This window comes from Bufo gargarizans, chromosome 11 (genome assembly GCF_014858855.1).
Source record: "Bufo gargarizans isolate SCDJY-AF-19 chromosome 11, ASM1485885v1, whole genome shotgun sequence".
NCBI classification, from domain to species: Eukaryota; Metazoa; Chordata; class Amphibia; order Anura; family Bufonidae; genus Bufo; species Bufo gargarizans.
In genome coordinates this window covers 63,342,220-63,357,250 of record NC_058090.1, presented here as the reverse complement: position 1 = coordinate 63,357,250, position 15,031 = coordinate 63,342,220, and the positions used below count along the sequence as shown (strand labels likewise).

General features: G+C 45.0%; 1 protein-coding gene across 6 annotated transcripts in view; it reads left to right on the top strand.

Annotated features, from left to right (window-relative positions):
* The first annotated feature begins 823 nt into the window (after nucleotides 1–823).
* The window catches only part of PLA2G4F (phospholipase A2 group IVF), a 569,872-nt gene continuing 555,664 nt past the window's right edge, over nucleotides 824–15,031 (top strand). For all 6 annotated transcript variants that reach the window (XM_044271892.1, XM_044271895.1, XM_044271893.1 and 3 more), the window contains exon 1: nucleotides 824–960. In XM_044271892.1, coding sequence (XP_044127827.1) covers nucleotides 850–960 — 111 coding nt within the window. In that variant the 5' untranslated portion in view covers nucleotides 824–849. The remainder of the gene's footprint in view (nucleotides 961–15,031) is intronic.

The window sequence follows — 15,031 nt, the reverse complement described above, 5'->3', positions numbered from 1 at the left end:
CCGGCCCTGTCTGCAATTCAAATCCCGCGCCTGCACCTGATTCGGCGCAGGCGCTCTGAAAGAAGGAAGCTCGCTTCCTCAGCACTTCCTTAGTGCGCCTGCGCGATGACGTCTTCTCTTTCGGGTTTAGAGGTGACGTCATTGGCGCAGGCGCACTGAGGGAGTGCTGAGGAAACGAGCTTCCTTCTCTCAGAGCGCCTGCGCTGAATCAGGTGCAGGCGCGGGATTTGAATTGCAGACAGGACCAGCCGGAGGAGGAGTGCGCTCGCTGGCCCTGTCAATCAGCAGGAGGAGGGTTTTTTTTTTTTTAAAGGAGGATGCGGCGGCTACCAGCAAGTAGCTGCCCTACTTGCTGGTAAAGAGGTAATTTACATATAATAAAAGTGCGTTTTTTAAAGAAACTAGCCAACAGAAAAGGGTAAGAGCCCTATATATTGAAAAATCGCAGTATAAGGATTTTAATTAGCCAAAAAAAAATATATGACTTTTGGGGGGTGACAGAAGCCCTTTAAGGAATGCTAGGGAGGGAGGTCCCAAATGGAGCCTCCAAGGCAGACGCGAAGGTAGTACTTTACATAAACCATAACTCTACTGCATACAGCCAGGTCATGGGTATGACACGTATGTATGAGATTTGCAGTAGTGGATGTTCTAATACCTCTTCCCTGGGTTGGTGGCAGTGAAGAATGAGTAGCGGGAAGGGAACGCCCATTTTCTTGCTGAGTGGCTGCGGGTCGCGCCCTTCTCTTGTACCTGTTCAGTGACTTTTTAGCAGACGACGCCCTCGTCTCACCCAGGCTTCCTTCCCCACGCCCTGGTTCGGTCTACTCTTCTTGGAGAAGGCGGACGATGTTTCAAGCAGCGGTGGTGAGACTACCTGGCCGGGTGCTGCCAGCCTTGGCCGCCGCATTCCTGTGGAAGAAAGACAAGCAGAGAGAGAGACAGTCCAGAAGCTGCAGGGTAACGTAACCAGCAACTTTCACTTTACTGGATTGAATGAATTCTGTGCGATCTCCGATATTGTGCAGCCATTGTTTGTGAAGGTGACTGTTCTGTGGCATGCCTCCCAAGTGTCCCTCATTTGGAGGGACAGTCCCTCTTTTTGACCCAAGTCCCTCTTTGATCGTTAAATGTCCCTCCTTTTTTTTTTTTGTCATCTAGATGTTTTGTGACATAAACTTATTTAACCTCTTCAGCAGTGTTGCTGTACATACACCATGAAAGTGCAGGCCATACAAACTGTGCCCACTCGGGCTCAACAGCAGACCCCTAGTGCTCATGTCTGGGATCGTCCATAACGCCAAATCGCAGATATTTCACCCCTGAAAGCAGAGAACCCAGAAACACTGTGCTCCAGGACCAACTTTACCAACCGGTGGAACATCAAAAAAGACCCCCCCCCGTCCTTTAAAGGGGTTGTCTCACTTAAAGAGGACCTTTCACCTGGAAAAACATTGTGAACTAAGTATCACGATCTGTACAGCGGCGCCCAGGGATCTCACTGCACTTACTATTATCCCTGGACGCCGCTCCGTTCTCCCGTTATGTCCTCCGGTATCTTCGCTCATTGAATACCTTGGATCCGTTCAGATACTACAACCGTCTACATCCGTCATGAACGGATACGTTTGTATTATCTTTAACATAGCCAAGACAGATCAGTCTTAAACATCATTGAAAGTCGATGCGGATCCGTTTTCTATTGTGCCAGATTGTGTCAGTGAAAACTAATCCGTCCCCAATGACTTACATTGTGTGTCAGAACAGATCCGTTTGGCTCAGTTTCATCCAGGGTGGATTTGATTTAAATCACTAGTTAGTAAGGCTTGATTTAAAGGGAACCTGTCACCAAAAAAACGCTTACTAAGCTGTTAATAGTACCTTATAGTGCTGCAGAGTAGTTTCCTAATGCACTTTTTAATCGTTTAGCCGCATTTAGCCTCCTTGAGAAATTGATGTTTTATTCAGCCGCTGCCCCCTGCTTCAAGTCAGGTTTGAAGTCAAGGGGGCAGCGGCCTAGGCGTCTCCAATGCTGCTCTCCCCGCCTCCCGCCGCCTTTATTGACACGTCGGATCTCGGTGCGGGGACCGCGCTCCCAGCCCTCATGCGCAGTAAAGGGCTGCTGTAGTGCAATCCCGGCTCCGGCTCGTACACTCAGCCGGCTTCAGTTTAGCTACTGCGTGCAGCACTATAAGATACTATTAAAGGGTTTCTACCACTTGCATATGACATATTTGGTGTTCAGACACTAGCGATCCGCTAGTGTCTGATGTACCATACAAGCTAATTATTACATTAATCCGTTCGGCCGTTTTGTCAAAAAAAGCACTTATATATTTATGCAAATGAGCCTCTAGGTGCTATGCGGGCGTTTTTCCAGCACCTAGAGGCTCTGTCTACCTGGCAGTTTGCCGCCCAGCTCCTCGCTCCAGCACGCCCATCTTCAACTCTATTCGATCCTCCCCCCTGCTTCTGCCTTCCGAAATCTCGCGCCTGCGCCGTTCGTCGCGGCATTCGGCGCAGGCGCAGTCAATGTCTGACCACTCCGTGCTCAGACATTTCCACTGCGCCTGCGCCGATGACATCGGCGCAGGCGCAGTGGAAATGTCTGAGCACGGAGCGGTCAGACATTGACTGCGCCTGCGCCGAATGCCTCCGAATGCCACGACGAACGGCGCAGGCGCGAGATTTCGGAAGGCTGAAGCAGGGGGGAGGATCGAATAGAGTTGAAGATGGGCGTGCTGGAGCGAGGAGCTGGGCGGCAAACTGCCAGGTAGACAGAGCCTCTAGGTGCTGGAAAAACGCCCGCATAGCACCTAGAGGCTCATTTGCATAAATATATAAGTGCTTTTTTTGACAAAACGGCCGAACGGATTAATGTAATAATTAGCTTGTATGGTACATCAGACACTAGCGGATCGCTAGTGTCTGAACACCAAATATGTCATATGCAAGTGGTAGAAACCCTTTAACAGCATAGTAAGCGTTTTTTTGGTGACAGGTTCCCTTTAAATCATAGTTTTCTACATAAAGGCAAATTATTGCTGGTATAGCTTATAATATGCAAGTAGATGAAGATTTTTAGAATAACAACTTTTCATATTAGTTTGATTAGGTTGATTCTGCATTCATAGGTTTGTAGAAGTTAGGATTAAGGTATTTTTCTCAACTCAGTTCATGTTATAACATTTTGGCTGTGAAAAAGAGGCATGTGATCTCTGCTGAGGCAAATTCAGTTTTGAGAACTGTAAAAGTAAACCAAGCATCTGTGATAATATCTTGTAGGCAGAGAAACTGCCTAATAATCTTACAAAAACCTCTGGAAGAGCATGACATTGTGAATGGATTAATGCAGAGCTTGACAAATCCCAGGCGCCAGGTCGCCATGGCGACCAGGAATTTAGTCCTGGCACTTGGGTATGGGTGATGGGTGCGGAGCGCCGTTCTGTCCGGAGGCAGCACAGGAGTGGAGATGAGCGGAGAGCTGTGTGACGGTGCCTTAGGTTCCCTATACCCAGCTGCTCTTTGGACACGCTCCCCGCCCATGGCTGAGCGTACGCCGCGGAAGTCCACTGTGGCGGCGCTTGGTTCGCGCTGGTGGCGGCCCCGGGGTGTGATGAGGAGAAGCTCTGTCCTGCCCCCAGCGGGCTTGGGCCTCCCATCTGCTTTATAAGCGGGATGCAGAGTCCGGCCTGGCAGCACATTAAGCGGCTCCTGTGTCTGATGGGCCGGAGGCCTGGCCTGCTGTGCGGGGCCATAGCGCTGACCTGCGCCCTCCTGGTGGCTCTCAGGTTCACCTGCAGGTTAACTACCCCCAGTGCACATTACTACTACTCTCATCCAAGTGAGGCAGGAGCCTGAGGTGTCAGCACATGTACACTGTATGCCATAGTCCTATATACTGTACATATATCATGGTCCTGTATACAGCGTATGTACCATGGTGTAAAGCACGTACACTGAATGTCATAGTCCTATATACTGCATATGTACCACGGTATACAGCACATGTACACTGCATATGTACCACGGTATACAGCACATGTACACTGCATATGTACCACGGTATACAACACATGTACACTGCATATGTACCACGGTATACAGCACATGTATTCCCAGCCCATCACAGGGTACAGGGTCATTTTTGTGTTTTGTCTTTTATTGTTTGTATTACATGTTTTTAACTGGTGAAAGGATGTCAATGTTCACACTGAGCGGCTTTTTCTCAGGGAGTTGAGACTATGGCACTACAGAGGTTAATATGACCAGAGAACTGCAGTGCAGTGTGTTACCAATTACACTAGAGATTGCTGTATTTAACGAAAGGTGTGATGCACTGTGTGATAGCCTATGGGGTTGGAGGCTCCACCCTCCCCTCCTCAGATTTTGGAGGGAGGAGCATTCCAACTCCTTTAAATTGTGGGGTCAAACATAGCAAAGTGTTACGCCTAAGGGTACCAACCCGAAACGCGTCAACGTTATGCTGTGAACGATGTGGCTGTGTCCGTTATTCATATGTGAAAAATAAAGAAGAGCTTTTAGAGGATCTCTATTGCCTCCGGTACCTTTCTTTTCAAGTTATATACAGCACATGTACACTGCATATGTACCATCGTATACAGCACATGTACACTGCATGTGTACCATGGTATGCAGCACATGTACACTGCATGTGTACCATGGTATACAGCATTATTGGGGGGGGGGGGCGGGGAGCACTATGGGGGCATCTACTGGGGGCTTTATGACGCGGCTCCGCCTGGCTCCTAACTTTTTAAGGGCTCTTTCACACCTGCGTTATTGTCTTCCAGCATAGAGTTCCGTCGTCGGGGCTCTATGCCGGAAGAATCCTGATCAGTTTTATCCTAATGCATTCTGAATGGAGTGAAATCCGTTCAGGATGCATCAGGATGTCTTCAGTTCCGGAATGAAACGTTTTTTGGCCGGAGAAAATAGCGCAGCATGCTGCGCTTTTTGCTCCGGCCAAAAAAACTGAAGACTTGAAAGGCATTGATCCGGATCCGGCCTTAAGCTAAACGTCGTTTCGGCGCATTGCCGGATACGACGTTTAGCTTTTTTAGAGTGGTTACCATGGCTGCCGGGACGCTAGAGGTCCCGGCAGCCATGGTAAAGTATAGCGGGGAGCGGCATACTTAACATCCGTGCGGCTCCCGGGGCGCTCCAGAGTGACGTCAGGGCGCCCCAGGCGCATGGATGACGTGATCGCATGGCACGTCATCCATGCGCATGGGGCGCTCTGACGTCATTCTGGAGCGCCCCGGGAGCCGCACGGATGGTAAGTATACCGCTCCCCCGCTCCCCACTACTACTATGGCAACCAAGACTCTAATAGCGCCCTGGGTGCCATAGTAACACTGAAAGCATTTGAAGACGGATCTGTCTTCAAATGCTTTCAGTGCACTTGTGTTTTTCCGGATCCGGCGTGTAATTCCGGCGGAGTACACGCCGGATCCGGACAACGCAAGTGTGAAAGAGGCCTTAGCTGGCTCCTAGATTCCAAGGAAATTTGTCAAGCCCTGGATTAATGGAATTTATTTACCAAAAAAATTACACATATAGAAACATAGAATGTGTCGGCAGATAAGAACTATTTGGCCCATCTAGTCTGCCCAATATACTGAATACTATGAATAGCCCCTATCTTATATGAAGGATGGCCTTATGCCTATCCCATGCATGCTTAACCGCCTCCGCAGGATCGCGTTCCGGAGGCGGCTCACTCGGGCACAGTCACACATCGACGCGTCATCTCGTGAGACGCGAGAGTTCCTGTGAACACGCGCACACAGGCGCGCGCGTTCACTGGAACTGCAGGTAAGAGAGTGGATCGTTCGCTGGCAGGCTGTAGATGCGATTATTATTTTTTTTAACCCCTAACAGGTATATTAGACGCTGTTTTGATAACAGCGTCTAATATACCTGCTACCTGGTCCTCTGGTGGTCCCTTTTGCTTGGATCGACCACCAGAGGAAACAGGCAGCTCTGTAATAAGTAGCACCACACTACACTACACTACACCTCCCCTGTCACTTATTAACCCCTGATCAGCCCATATAGACTCCTTGATCACCCCCCCGTCAGGCTCCATTCAGACGTCTGTATGTGTTTTACGGATCTACGGATCCGCAAAACACACACTGACGTCTGAATGGAGCCTTACAGGGGGGTGATCAATGACAGGGGGGTGATCACCCCATATAGGCTCCCTGATCACCCCTCTGTAAGGCTCCATTCAGACGTCCGTATGTGTTTTACGGATCCATGGATTGGATCCGCAAAACACATACGGACGTCTGAATGGAGCCTGACAGGTGGGTGATCTTCTATGAACTTGCCATGCCCCTCATTGAATACCTTGAGGTGTCTTCTTTCCAAAATGGGGTCACATGTGGGGTATTTATACTGCCCTGGCATTTAAGGGCCCTAAAGCGTGAGAAGAAGTCTGGGATCCAAATGTCTAAAAATGCCCTCCTAAAAGAATTTGGGCCCCTTTGCGCATCTAGGCTGCAAAAAAGTGTCACACATGTGGTATCACCGTACTCGGAAGAAGTAGGGTAATGTGTTTTGGGGTGTCTTTTTACATATACCCATGCTGGGTGAGAGAAATATCTCTCTAAAATACAACTTTTCCCATTTTTTTTATACAAAGTTGTCATTTGGCAGAGATATTTATCTTACCCAGCATGGGCATGTGTAAAAAGACACCCCCAAAACACATTGCCCAACTTCTCCTGAGTACGGCGATACCACATGTGTGACAATTTTTTGCAGCCTAGGTGGGCAAAGAGGCCCACATTCTAAAGAGCACCTTTAGGATTTCACAGGGCATTTTTTACACATTTTGATTTCAAACTACTTCTCACGCATTAGGGCCCCTAAAATGCCGTATAACTACCCCACAAGTGACCCCATTTTGGAAAGAAGACACCCCAAGGTATTTTGTGATGGGCATAGTGAGTTCATGGAAGTTTTTATTTTTTTGTCACAAGTTACTGGAATATGAGACTTTTTAAGGGAAAAAAAAAATCATCATTTTCCGATAACTTGTGACAAAAAATAAAAAGTTCTATGAACTCACTATGCCCATCAGCGAATACCTTAGGGTGTTTACTTTCCGAAATGGGGTCATTTGTGGGGGTTTTCTACTGTCTGGGCATTGTAGAACCTCGGGAAACATGACAGGTGCTCAGAAAATCAGAGCTGCTTCAAAATGCGGAAATTCACATTTTTGTACCATAGTTTGTAAACGCTATAACTTTTACCGAAACCATTTTTTTCTTTTTTATCAAAGACATGTAGAAAAATAAATTTAGAGAAAAATTTATATAGAAATGTAGCGTTTAAAAAAAAAATAAAAAAAATTACGACTGAAAGTGAATTTTTTTTTTGCAAACATTTAGGTAAGTTTCAATTAATAACAAAAAAGTAAAAAAAGTCAGCAGCAATGAAATGCCACCAAATGAAAGCTCTATTAGTGAGAAGAAAAGGAGGTAAAATTCATTTGGGTGGTAAGTTGCATGACCGAGCAATAAACGGTGAAAGTAGTGTAGTGCAGAATTGTAAAAAGTGGTCTGGTCATTAAGGGGGTTTAAGCTAGGGGAGCTGATGTGGTTAAACTCCTTCACTGTATTTGCAGCTACCACTTCTGCAGGAAGACTATTCCATGCATCCACCACTCTCTCAGTAAAGTAATACTTCCTGATATTACTTTTAAACCTTTGCCCTATGTCCTCTTGTAGCAGTTTTTCTTTTAAATATTCTCTCCTCTTTTACCTTGTTGATTCCCTTTTATGTATTTAAAAGTTTCTATCATATCCCCTCTGTCTCGTCTTTCTTCCAAGCTATACATGTTAAAGTCCTTTTAATCTTTCCTGGTAAGTTTTATCCTGCAATACATGTACTAGTTTAGTAGCTCTTCTCTGAACTCTCTCCAAAGTATCAATATCCTTCTGGAGATCTGGTCTCTAGTACTGAGCACAATACTCCAAATGAGGTCTCACTAGTGCTCTGTAGAGCGGCATGAGCACCTCCCTCTTTCTACTGGTAATGCCTCTCCCTATACACCCAAGCATTCTGCCAGCATTTCCTGCTGCTCTATGACATTGTCTGCCTACCTTTAAGTCTTCTGAAATAATGACCCCTAAATCCCTTTCCTCAGATACTGAGGTTAGGACTGTATCACTGATTTTATATTCTGCTCTTGGGTTTTTACGCCCCAGGTGCATTATCTTGCACTTATCAACATAACATTTTTGTTGCCTGATTTTTGACCATTCCTCTAGTTTTCCTAAATCCTTTTCCATTTGGTGTATCCCTCCAGGAACATCAACCCTGTTACATATCTTTACTTTGTGTCATCCGCAAAAAGACACGCCTTACCATCGAGGCCTTCTGCAATTTTGCTGATAAAGATATTAAACAATATGGGTCCCAGAACAGATCCCTGAGGTACCCCACTGGTAACAAGGCCTTGGTCTAAATATACTCCATTGACTACAGCCCTCTCTATCTCGCAGCCACTGCCTAATCCATTCAACAATATGGGAGTCCACGTACAGCCTTATTCTACATAAATAAAAAAACAAATCTTTATTTCATGATGGAATAACCTTTGGATGGTAATATATTTTCCTCCAAAAAGCATTTTATGTAAAAAAAAATAATCTGATTTAAATGAAAAAAATCCAAATGAAATTTTTTTTTTTTAAATCATTGATTTATATCCACCCTGCAAGCAGTGTTTTAGTGTCCACCGCCAAAGCGGAATGGAGATAGAACGGAGGCAAACTGATGCATTCTTGGGCTACTTTCACACTTGCATTCGGGGCTCCGCTTGTGAGTTCCGTTTGAAGGCTCTCACAAGCGGCCCCGAACTGATCCGTCCAGCCCTAATGCATTCTGAGTGGATGCGGATCCGCTCAGAATGCATCACTCTGGCACTGTTTGTCCTCCGCTCAGCAGGCGGACACCCGAACGCTGCTTGCAGCGTTCGGGTGTCCGCCTGGCCGTGCGGAGGCAAACGGATCCGTCCAGACTTTCAATGTAAGTCAATGGGGACGGATCCGTTTGAAGTTGACACAGTATGGCTCAATTTTCAAACGGATCCGTCCCCCATTGACTTTCAATGTAAAGTAAAAACGGATCCGTTGCACTATCATGAACAAAAAAAAATAGTTTTTTTGTTCTGAATGGATCTAAGGCAGCGTTTGCATTATAGGTGCGGATCCGTCTGTGCAGATACCAGACGGATCCGCACCGATACGCAGGTGTGAAAGTAGCCTTAGCGGATCCTTTTTCCATTCAGAATGCATTAGGGCAAAACTGATCGGTTTTGGACTGCTTGTTAGAGCCCTGAACGGATCTCACAAATGGAAAGCCAAAACGCGAGTGTCTATCAACCACTTAGAACATGAGATGCCAGTCATAGCGTGGGCAGGGCATAATGGAATGGGTGGAGGTCAGGGGCATTGCTAGGGTCAAAAAAGATCTGGGACCCAAGCCCCAATGAATATGGCCCAATTCTCTAAGTCTGCCCCCTCCCCCCACACCGCATTTTGCTGTACTTGTGTTATACAGCCCCACATACCTCTTACATCCAGTGACGTCTCCTTTGATGTAAATGTTCTCTTTCCTCATCTTCTCCTTTCAGACCATCATTTTTCAGCCATTTTTCGTCTCTGCAGTTTGACAAAAGAAATCTTAGTTTACTTTTTCTTCATCCTTCAATTTTCTGGACAAATCATCCTATTACCCCCAATACTGTGCCGCTGTGCTCCCCAATATTATACTGTAGAAACCAATAAAGCCCCGGATAATACTAGTACCACACAGAGCCCCCCCCCCATCTAAAATACCACTTCTTTGTGGCCTCAGTAGAAGCCCCCATAGTGTTCCTCTCCCCCTTCCCCCATATAAAATACCCCTTCTTTGTTGCCTCAGTAATGCCCCCATAGTGCCCCCCAATAATGTGCCAGTAAAAAGTGCCCCCATAGATTCCCCCCAATAATGTGCCAGTTAGAGGTGCCCCCATATATGCCCCCCAATCATGTGCCAGTAACAAGTGCATCTCCATGCCCCCCCCAAATGATGTGCCACCAGTATTGTCCCGTATAATGGCAGTGATGTGATGCAGGCCTCTTCCGGCCTGTGTCCCACGCTGTACGGCGACGGCCTCTCATAGGCTGCAGGCCTTGTGGTTGGAAGCCTATCACAGGAACAAGGAAGGGAGACTCCTCTCCCTCCCCTGCCCCGCCGCAGCACTGCCATCTGTATCTCTGTCCTGAGAGCTGCGATACAGATGACTATAGAGATGAGCCCCCCTCGCCTGGCTGTAGAAACGGCCCTGCTCCTGGGGCTGGAATAGCCTCCCCTAGCAGTGATCAGCAGAGACCTTCATTCCCAGTGGTAGACTTTGTCCCTCTGTAGGACCCAAGTCCTACCAGAGTTATGTTCCCATAGGGAATTTCTCATACAATTCAATGCTAATGCATTGGGGTCTTAGACAGAAGTGATCTGATGAAAAATGGAATCACATAGACTGGATCTAAGATATAAAAATCAATGAGGTTTTTAATAGATAAAATACTTTACAGTAATCTGGAAAAAAAGATATAAAAAAAGGTGTATAGAAAATATATTAAAAAAATCTGAGCCATAAATACTCAATAAAATGTTCCAAAAGGATGGAGTTAATAATATTCTTGATTGGTGCAATGCTGTACAAATATCGTTTGGCGTAGAGGATACATTTGATCTGATGTCAAAATAACCGGCAATACGATATTTAATATCGCTCAAGTTGATACTAAGTGAAGTGCTTCCAAGAAAGACACACAGTAAGAATTGCAGCGATCGGCACGCTACAGGAAATAGCAGTAAGCCAGCCCAGCTTTACTATCTGTGCAGGCGCTACCGGAGACACGAGGGACGCCAAAGACACAGAGGCCAGCACTACAAGCCGAGAGTCTGAGATCGCTAAAGAGAAACAGTGAGGTACAGCAGTGCTCCGATCAAAAGTCACAGCGGACTGCATCTGCTCTACATTTAATCTAAGCAAGGTACCATCGCAGCCCTTCTTCTGATACCACTGAAGATACAAGTTAGGCCTCATGCACAAGACATTTTTATTTATTTTTTTGCTCTGCAAATTGTGCGTCCGTTGCTGAAGGGAAACATGGACAACGGACGTGGAACACAAACGGATGAACTATCAGCATTTTTTTGCTGACCCAGTTCACTTTTTATAGCGATATATATATCCTTTTTCTTTTTGACTTGTATTCTTTTTTCTTTTGCATTTTTTTCCTCTTTTTTTTTCCACTTGCTTTTTGAATATATCAATTTTACTTACCACCTTTAAAGAAAACATACTTGACTTGTGTATCATCCAGCATACTCCCCAACGATACCAGGAAAGCCGGTTGTAATATTACAGCAATTTGCTGTATGGATCTCCCTATACAGGTCCTTCTAAAAAAATTAGCATATTGTGATAAAGTTCATTATTTTCTGTAATGTACTGATAAACATTAGACTTTCATATATGTTAGATTCATTACACACAACTGAAGTAGTTCAAGCCTTTTATTGTTTTAATATTGATGATTTTAATGTGGCGTGGCATGGAGGCAATCAGCCTGTGGCACTGCTGAGGTGTTATGGAGGCCCAGGATGCTTCGATAGCGGCCTTAAGCTCATCCAGAGTGTTGGGTCTTGCGTCTCTCAACTTTCTCTTCCCAATATCCCACAGATTCTCTATGGGGTTCAGGTCAGGAGAGTTGGCAGGCCAATTGAGCACAGTAATACCATGGTCAGTAAACCATTTACCAGTGGTTTTGGCACTGTGAGCAGGTGCCAGGTCGTGCTGAAAAATGAAATCTTCATCTCCATAAAGCTTTTCAGCAGATGGAAGCATGAAGTGCTCCAAAATCTCCTGATAGCTAGCTGCATTGACCCTGCCCTTGATAAAACACAGTGGACCAACACCAGCAGCTGACATGGCACCCCAGACCATCACTGACTGTGGGTACTTGACACTGGACTTCAGGCATTTTGGCATTTCCCTCTCCCCAGTCTTCCTCCAGACTCTGGCACCTTGATTTCCGAATGACATGCAAAATTTGCTTTCATCTGAAAAAAGTACTTTGGACCACTGAGCAACAGTCCAGTGCTGCTTCTCTGTAGCCCAGGTCAGGCGCTTCTGCCGCTGTTTCTGGTTCAAAAGTGGCTTGACCTGGGGAATGCGGCACCTGTAGCCCATTTCCTGCACACGCCTGTACACGGTGGCTCTGGATGTTTCTACTCCAGACTCAGTCCACTGCTTCCGCAGGTCCCCCAAGGTCTGGAATCGGTCCTTCTCCACAATCTTCCTCAGGGTCCGGTCACCTCTTCTCGTTGTGCAGCGTTTTCTGCCACACTTTTTCCTTCCCACAGACTTCCCACTGAGGTGCCTTGATACAGCACTCTAGGAACAGCCTATTCGTTCAGAAATTTCTTTGTGTCTTACCCTCTTCTTGAGGGTGTCAATGATGGCCTTCTGGACAGCAGTCAGGTCGGCAGTCTTACCCATGATTGCGGTTTTGAGTAATGAACCAGGCTGGGAGTTTTTAAAAGCCTCAGGAATCTTTTGCAGGTTTTTAGAGTTAATTAGTTGATTCAGATGATTAGGTTAATAGCTCGTTTAGAGAACCTTTTCATGATATTCTAATTTTTTTAGATAGGAATTTTGGGTTTTCATGAGCTGTATGCCAAAATTATCAATATTAAAGGGAACCTGTCACCAGGATTTTGTTTGGGTATAGAGCGGAGGACATGGGTTGCTAGATGGCCGCTAGCACATCCGCAATACCCAGTCCCCATAGCTCTGTGTGCTTTTATTGTGTAAAAAAAAACCCGATTTGATACATATGCAAATTAACCTGAGATGAGTCCTGTATGTGAGAGGAGTCAGGGACAGGACTCATCTCAGGTTAATTTGCATATGTATCAAATCGGTTTTTTTACACAATAAAAGCACACAGAGCTATGGGGACTGGGATATTGTGGATGTGCTAGCGGCCATCTAGCAACCCATGTCCTCAGCTCTATACACAAAATCCCGGTGACAGGTTCCCTTTAAAACAATAAAAGGCTTGAACTACTTCAGTTGTGTGTAATGAATCTAAAATATATGAAAGTCTAATGTTTATCAGTACATTACAGAAAATAATGAACTTTATCACAATATACATAGGTTCTTCTACAGTTTATCAGCTGACTTGATATTTGTACAGCATTGCATCGATCAAGAATATTAAGTCCATCCTTTTGGAACAATTTGAGTATTTACGGCTCAGCTTTTTTATATTTTTTTATTTTTTTTTTTAATATATTTTCTATACACCTTTTTTATATCTTTATTCCAGATTACTGTAAAGTATTTTATCTGTTAAAAACCTCATTGATTTTTATATCTTAGATCCAGTCTATGTGATTCCATCTATAAGAGTGCCCATTCACTTCTTATTTATGTAATTTATCTACTGGCTGGGCCCGCAGCAAGACTTCAAAAGACTGGAGCGCGTTTTGGATTTTGGTGGCCTATTTTTCTATTGCTGGTTCTATGGCACCATACTGCCATAAACATTTTTTACAAAATGTTGCAAGCCCTTTCAAAGTTACTTTTTTTTATGTTATTTCCCCTAAGGTATTAATATTGGTGAAATCTGGATATTTTGAGGCTTTTTCTTTTACATTTGTTTATAAATGAAAAAATATGCGTGCGTTTATTAATGTTCTATATTTCTCATTATTTTTATTTTTTTTACTTTTTTTATTAACTTTTTATTTAAAGTGAACTAACCCCTTCCTGCCACATTGAAGGCAAGAAGAATTTACGGTAAATACCAGTCTGCTGACAAATCATTTTATAGCCAGCAGGTAGCCCTCTTGCATAACAAAAAGTGCTCTCTGCCAGCTTTTAGAGTTTACAATTTGATAGACTCTTGTAGCACAGCGCTACAAGCCTCTATTACCTCCTGAACGCTCCTGCATGTCACTTTTCCCTGTGACCATAGCTGTCTAATGACAGTGCAGTCACAGCGATCTGTGGCAGCACGGGCCGCTGGCAGGATCACGATGTAACCTGACACTTTTATGCATCAGGTTACAGATAGGAGCCTACCACTGCAACGTATAAAGTCATGCGGCTGTAGGCAAGTGGTTAACACTGACAGTTACAATCCCTTGTGTATGTGGTTATTCTTGGTTCTAGCAGACATCAGCGAAACGCTGGATGGGGTAGGACAAGTTGGTTCTTTAATTTATTGCAAGGTGTATTGGTAGCGCCATGTACCCTATGAAAGATCAGGTGTACATATTGGGGGGTCATTTACAAAGACTGGCTTTTTGCGCCAGTCCTTGTCCCCCCTCTGCACTTCAGGAGAATTAGCCTAATTTATGAAATAGGTGCACCTCTGGCAGCCCGTGCACCTGGATTAAAAATTACTTGGGGCCCTGACTGGAGTAGTTTATATTCCTTTTCTTACCCCTGTTGTCAGGCGTAAAAGATAGTAATTGTGTTGGGGCCGGCCACTATCAGGCACTCGACACTCCTAAATAGGTGCAAAAAGGGGGCATGTGACGATTTTTACACCTAAAGCAAGCGTATATCATTTTTCATAAGAATATTAGTAAATATTAGTTGCGTTTTAAGCTATTCATCCATAACCCTAAGGAGACTGGGTGGGATTAAATGAGTATAATTATGCATTGGGGCGGAGTTAGAGGCATCGCTTAGTATTAAAGTTTGCTGCATCTCTTTCCCGCACGCTGCAGTGTAACCAAAAAGTAATTTATCTCCGCATTTATGGTATTTCTGTACCCGTGGCGTCAAAATGCTCATTCCACCTTTTAATAAATACCTTGAGGGGCACTTTTCAAAATGGGTTCACTTCTTGGAGATTCTATTTTTTATTTAGCTTCAGAGCCCCTACAGTTGTCGACAGAAGATGTGTAAATCAGCACACTG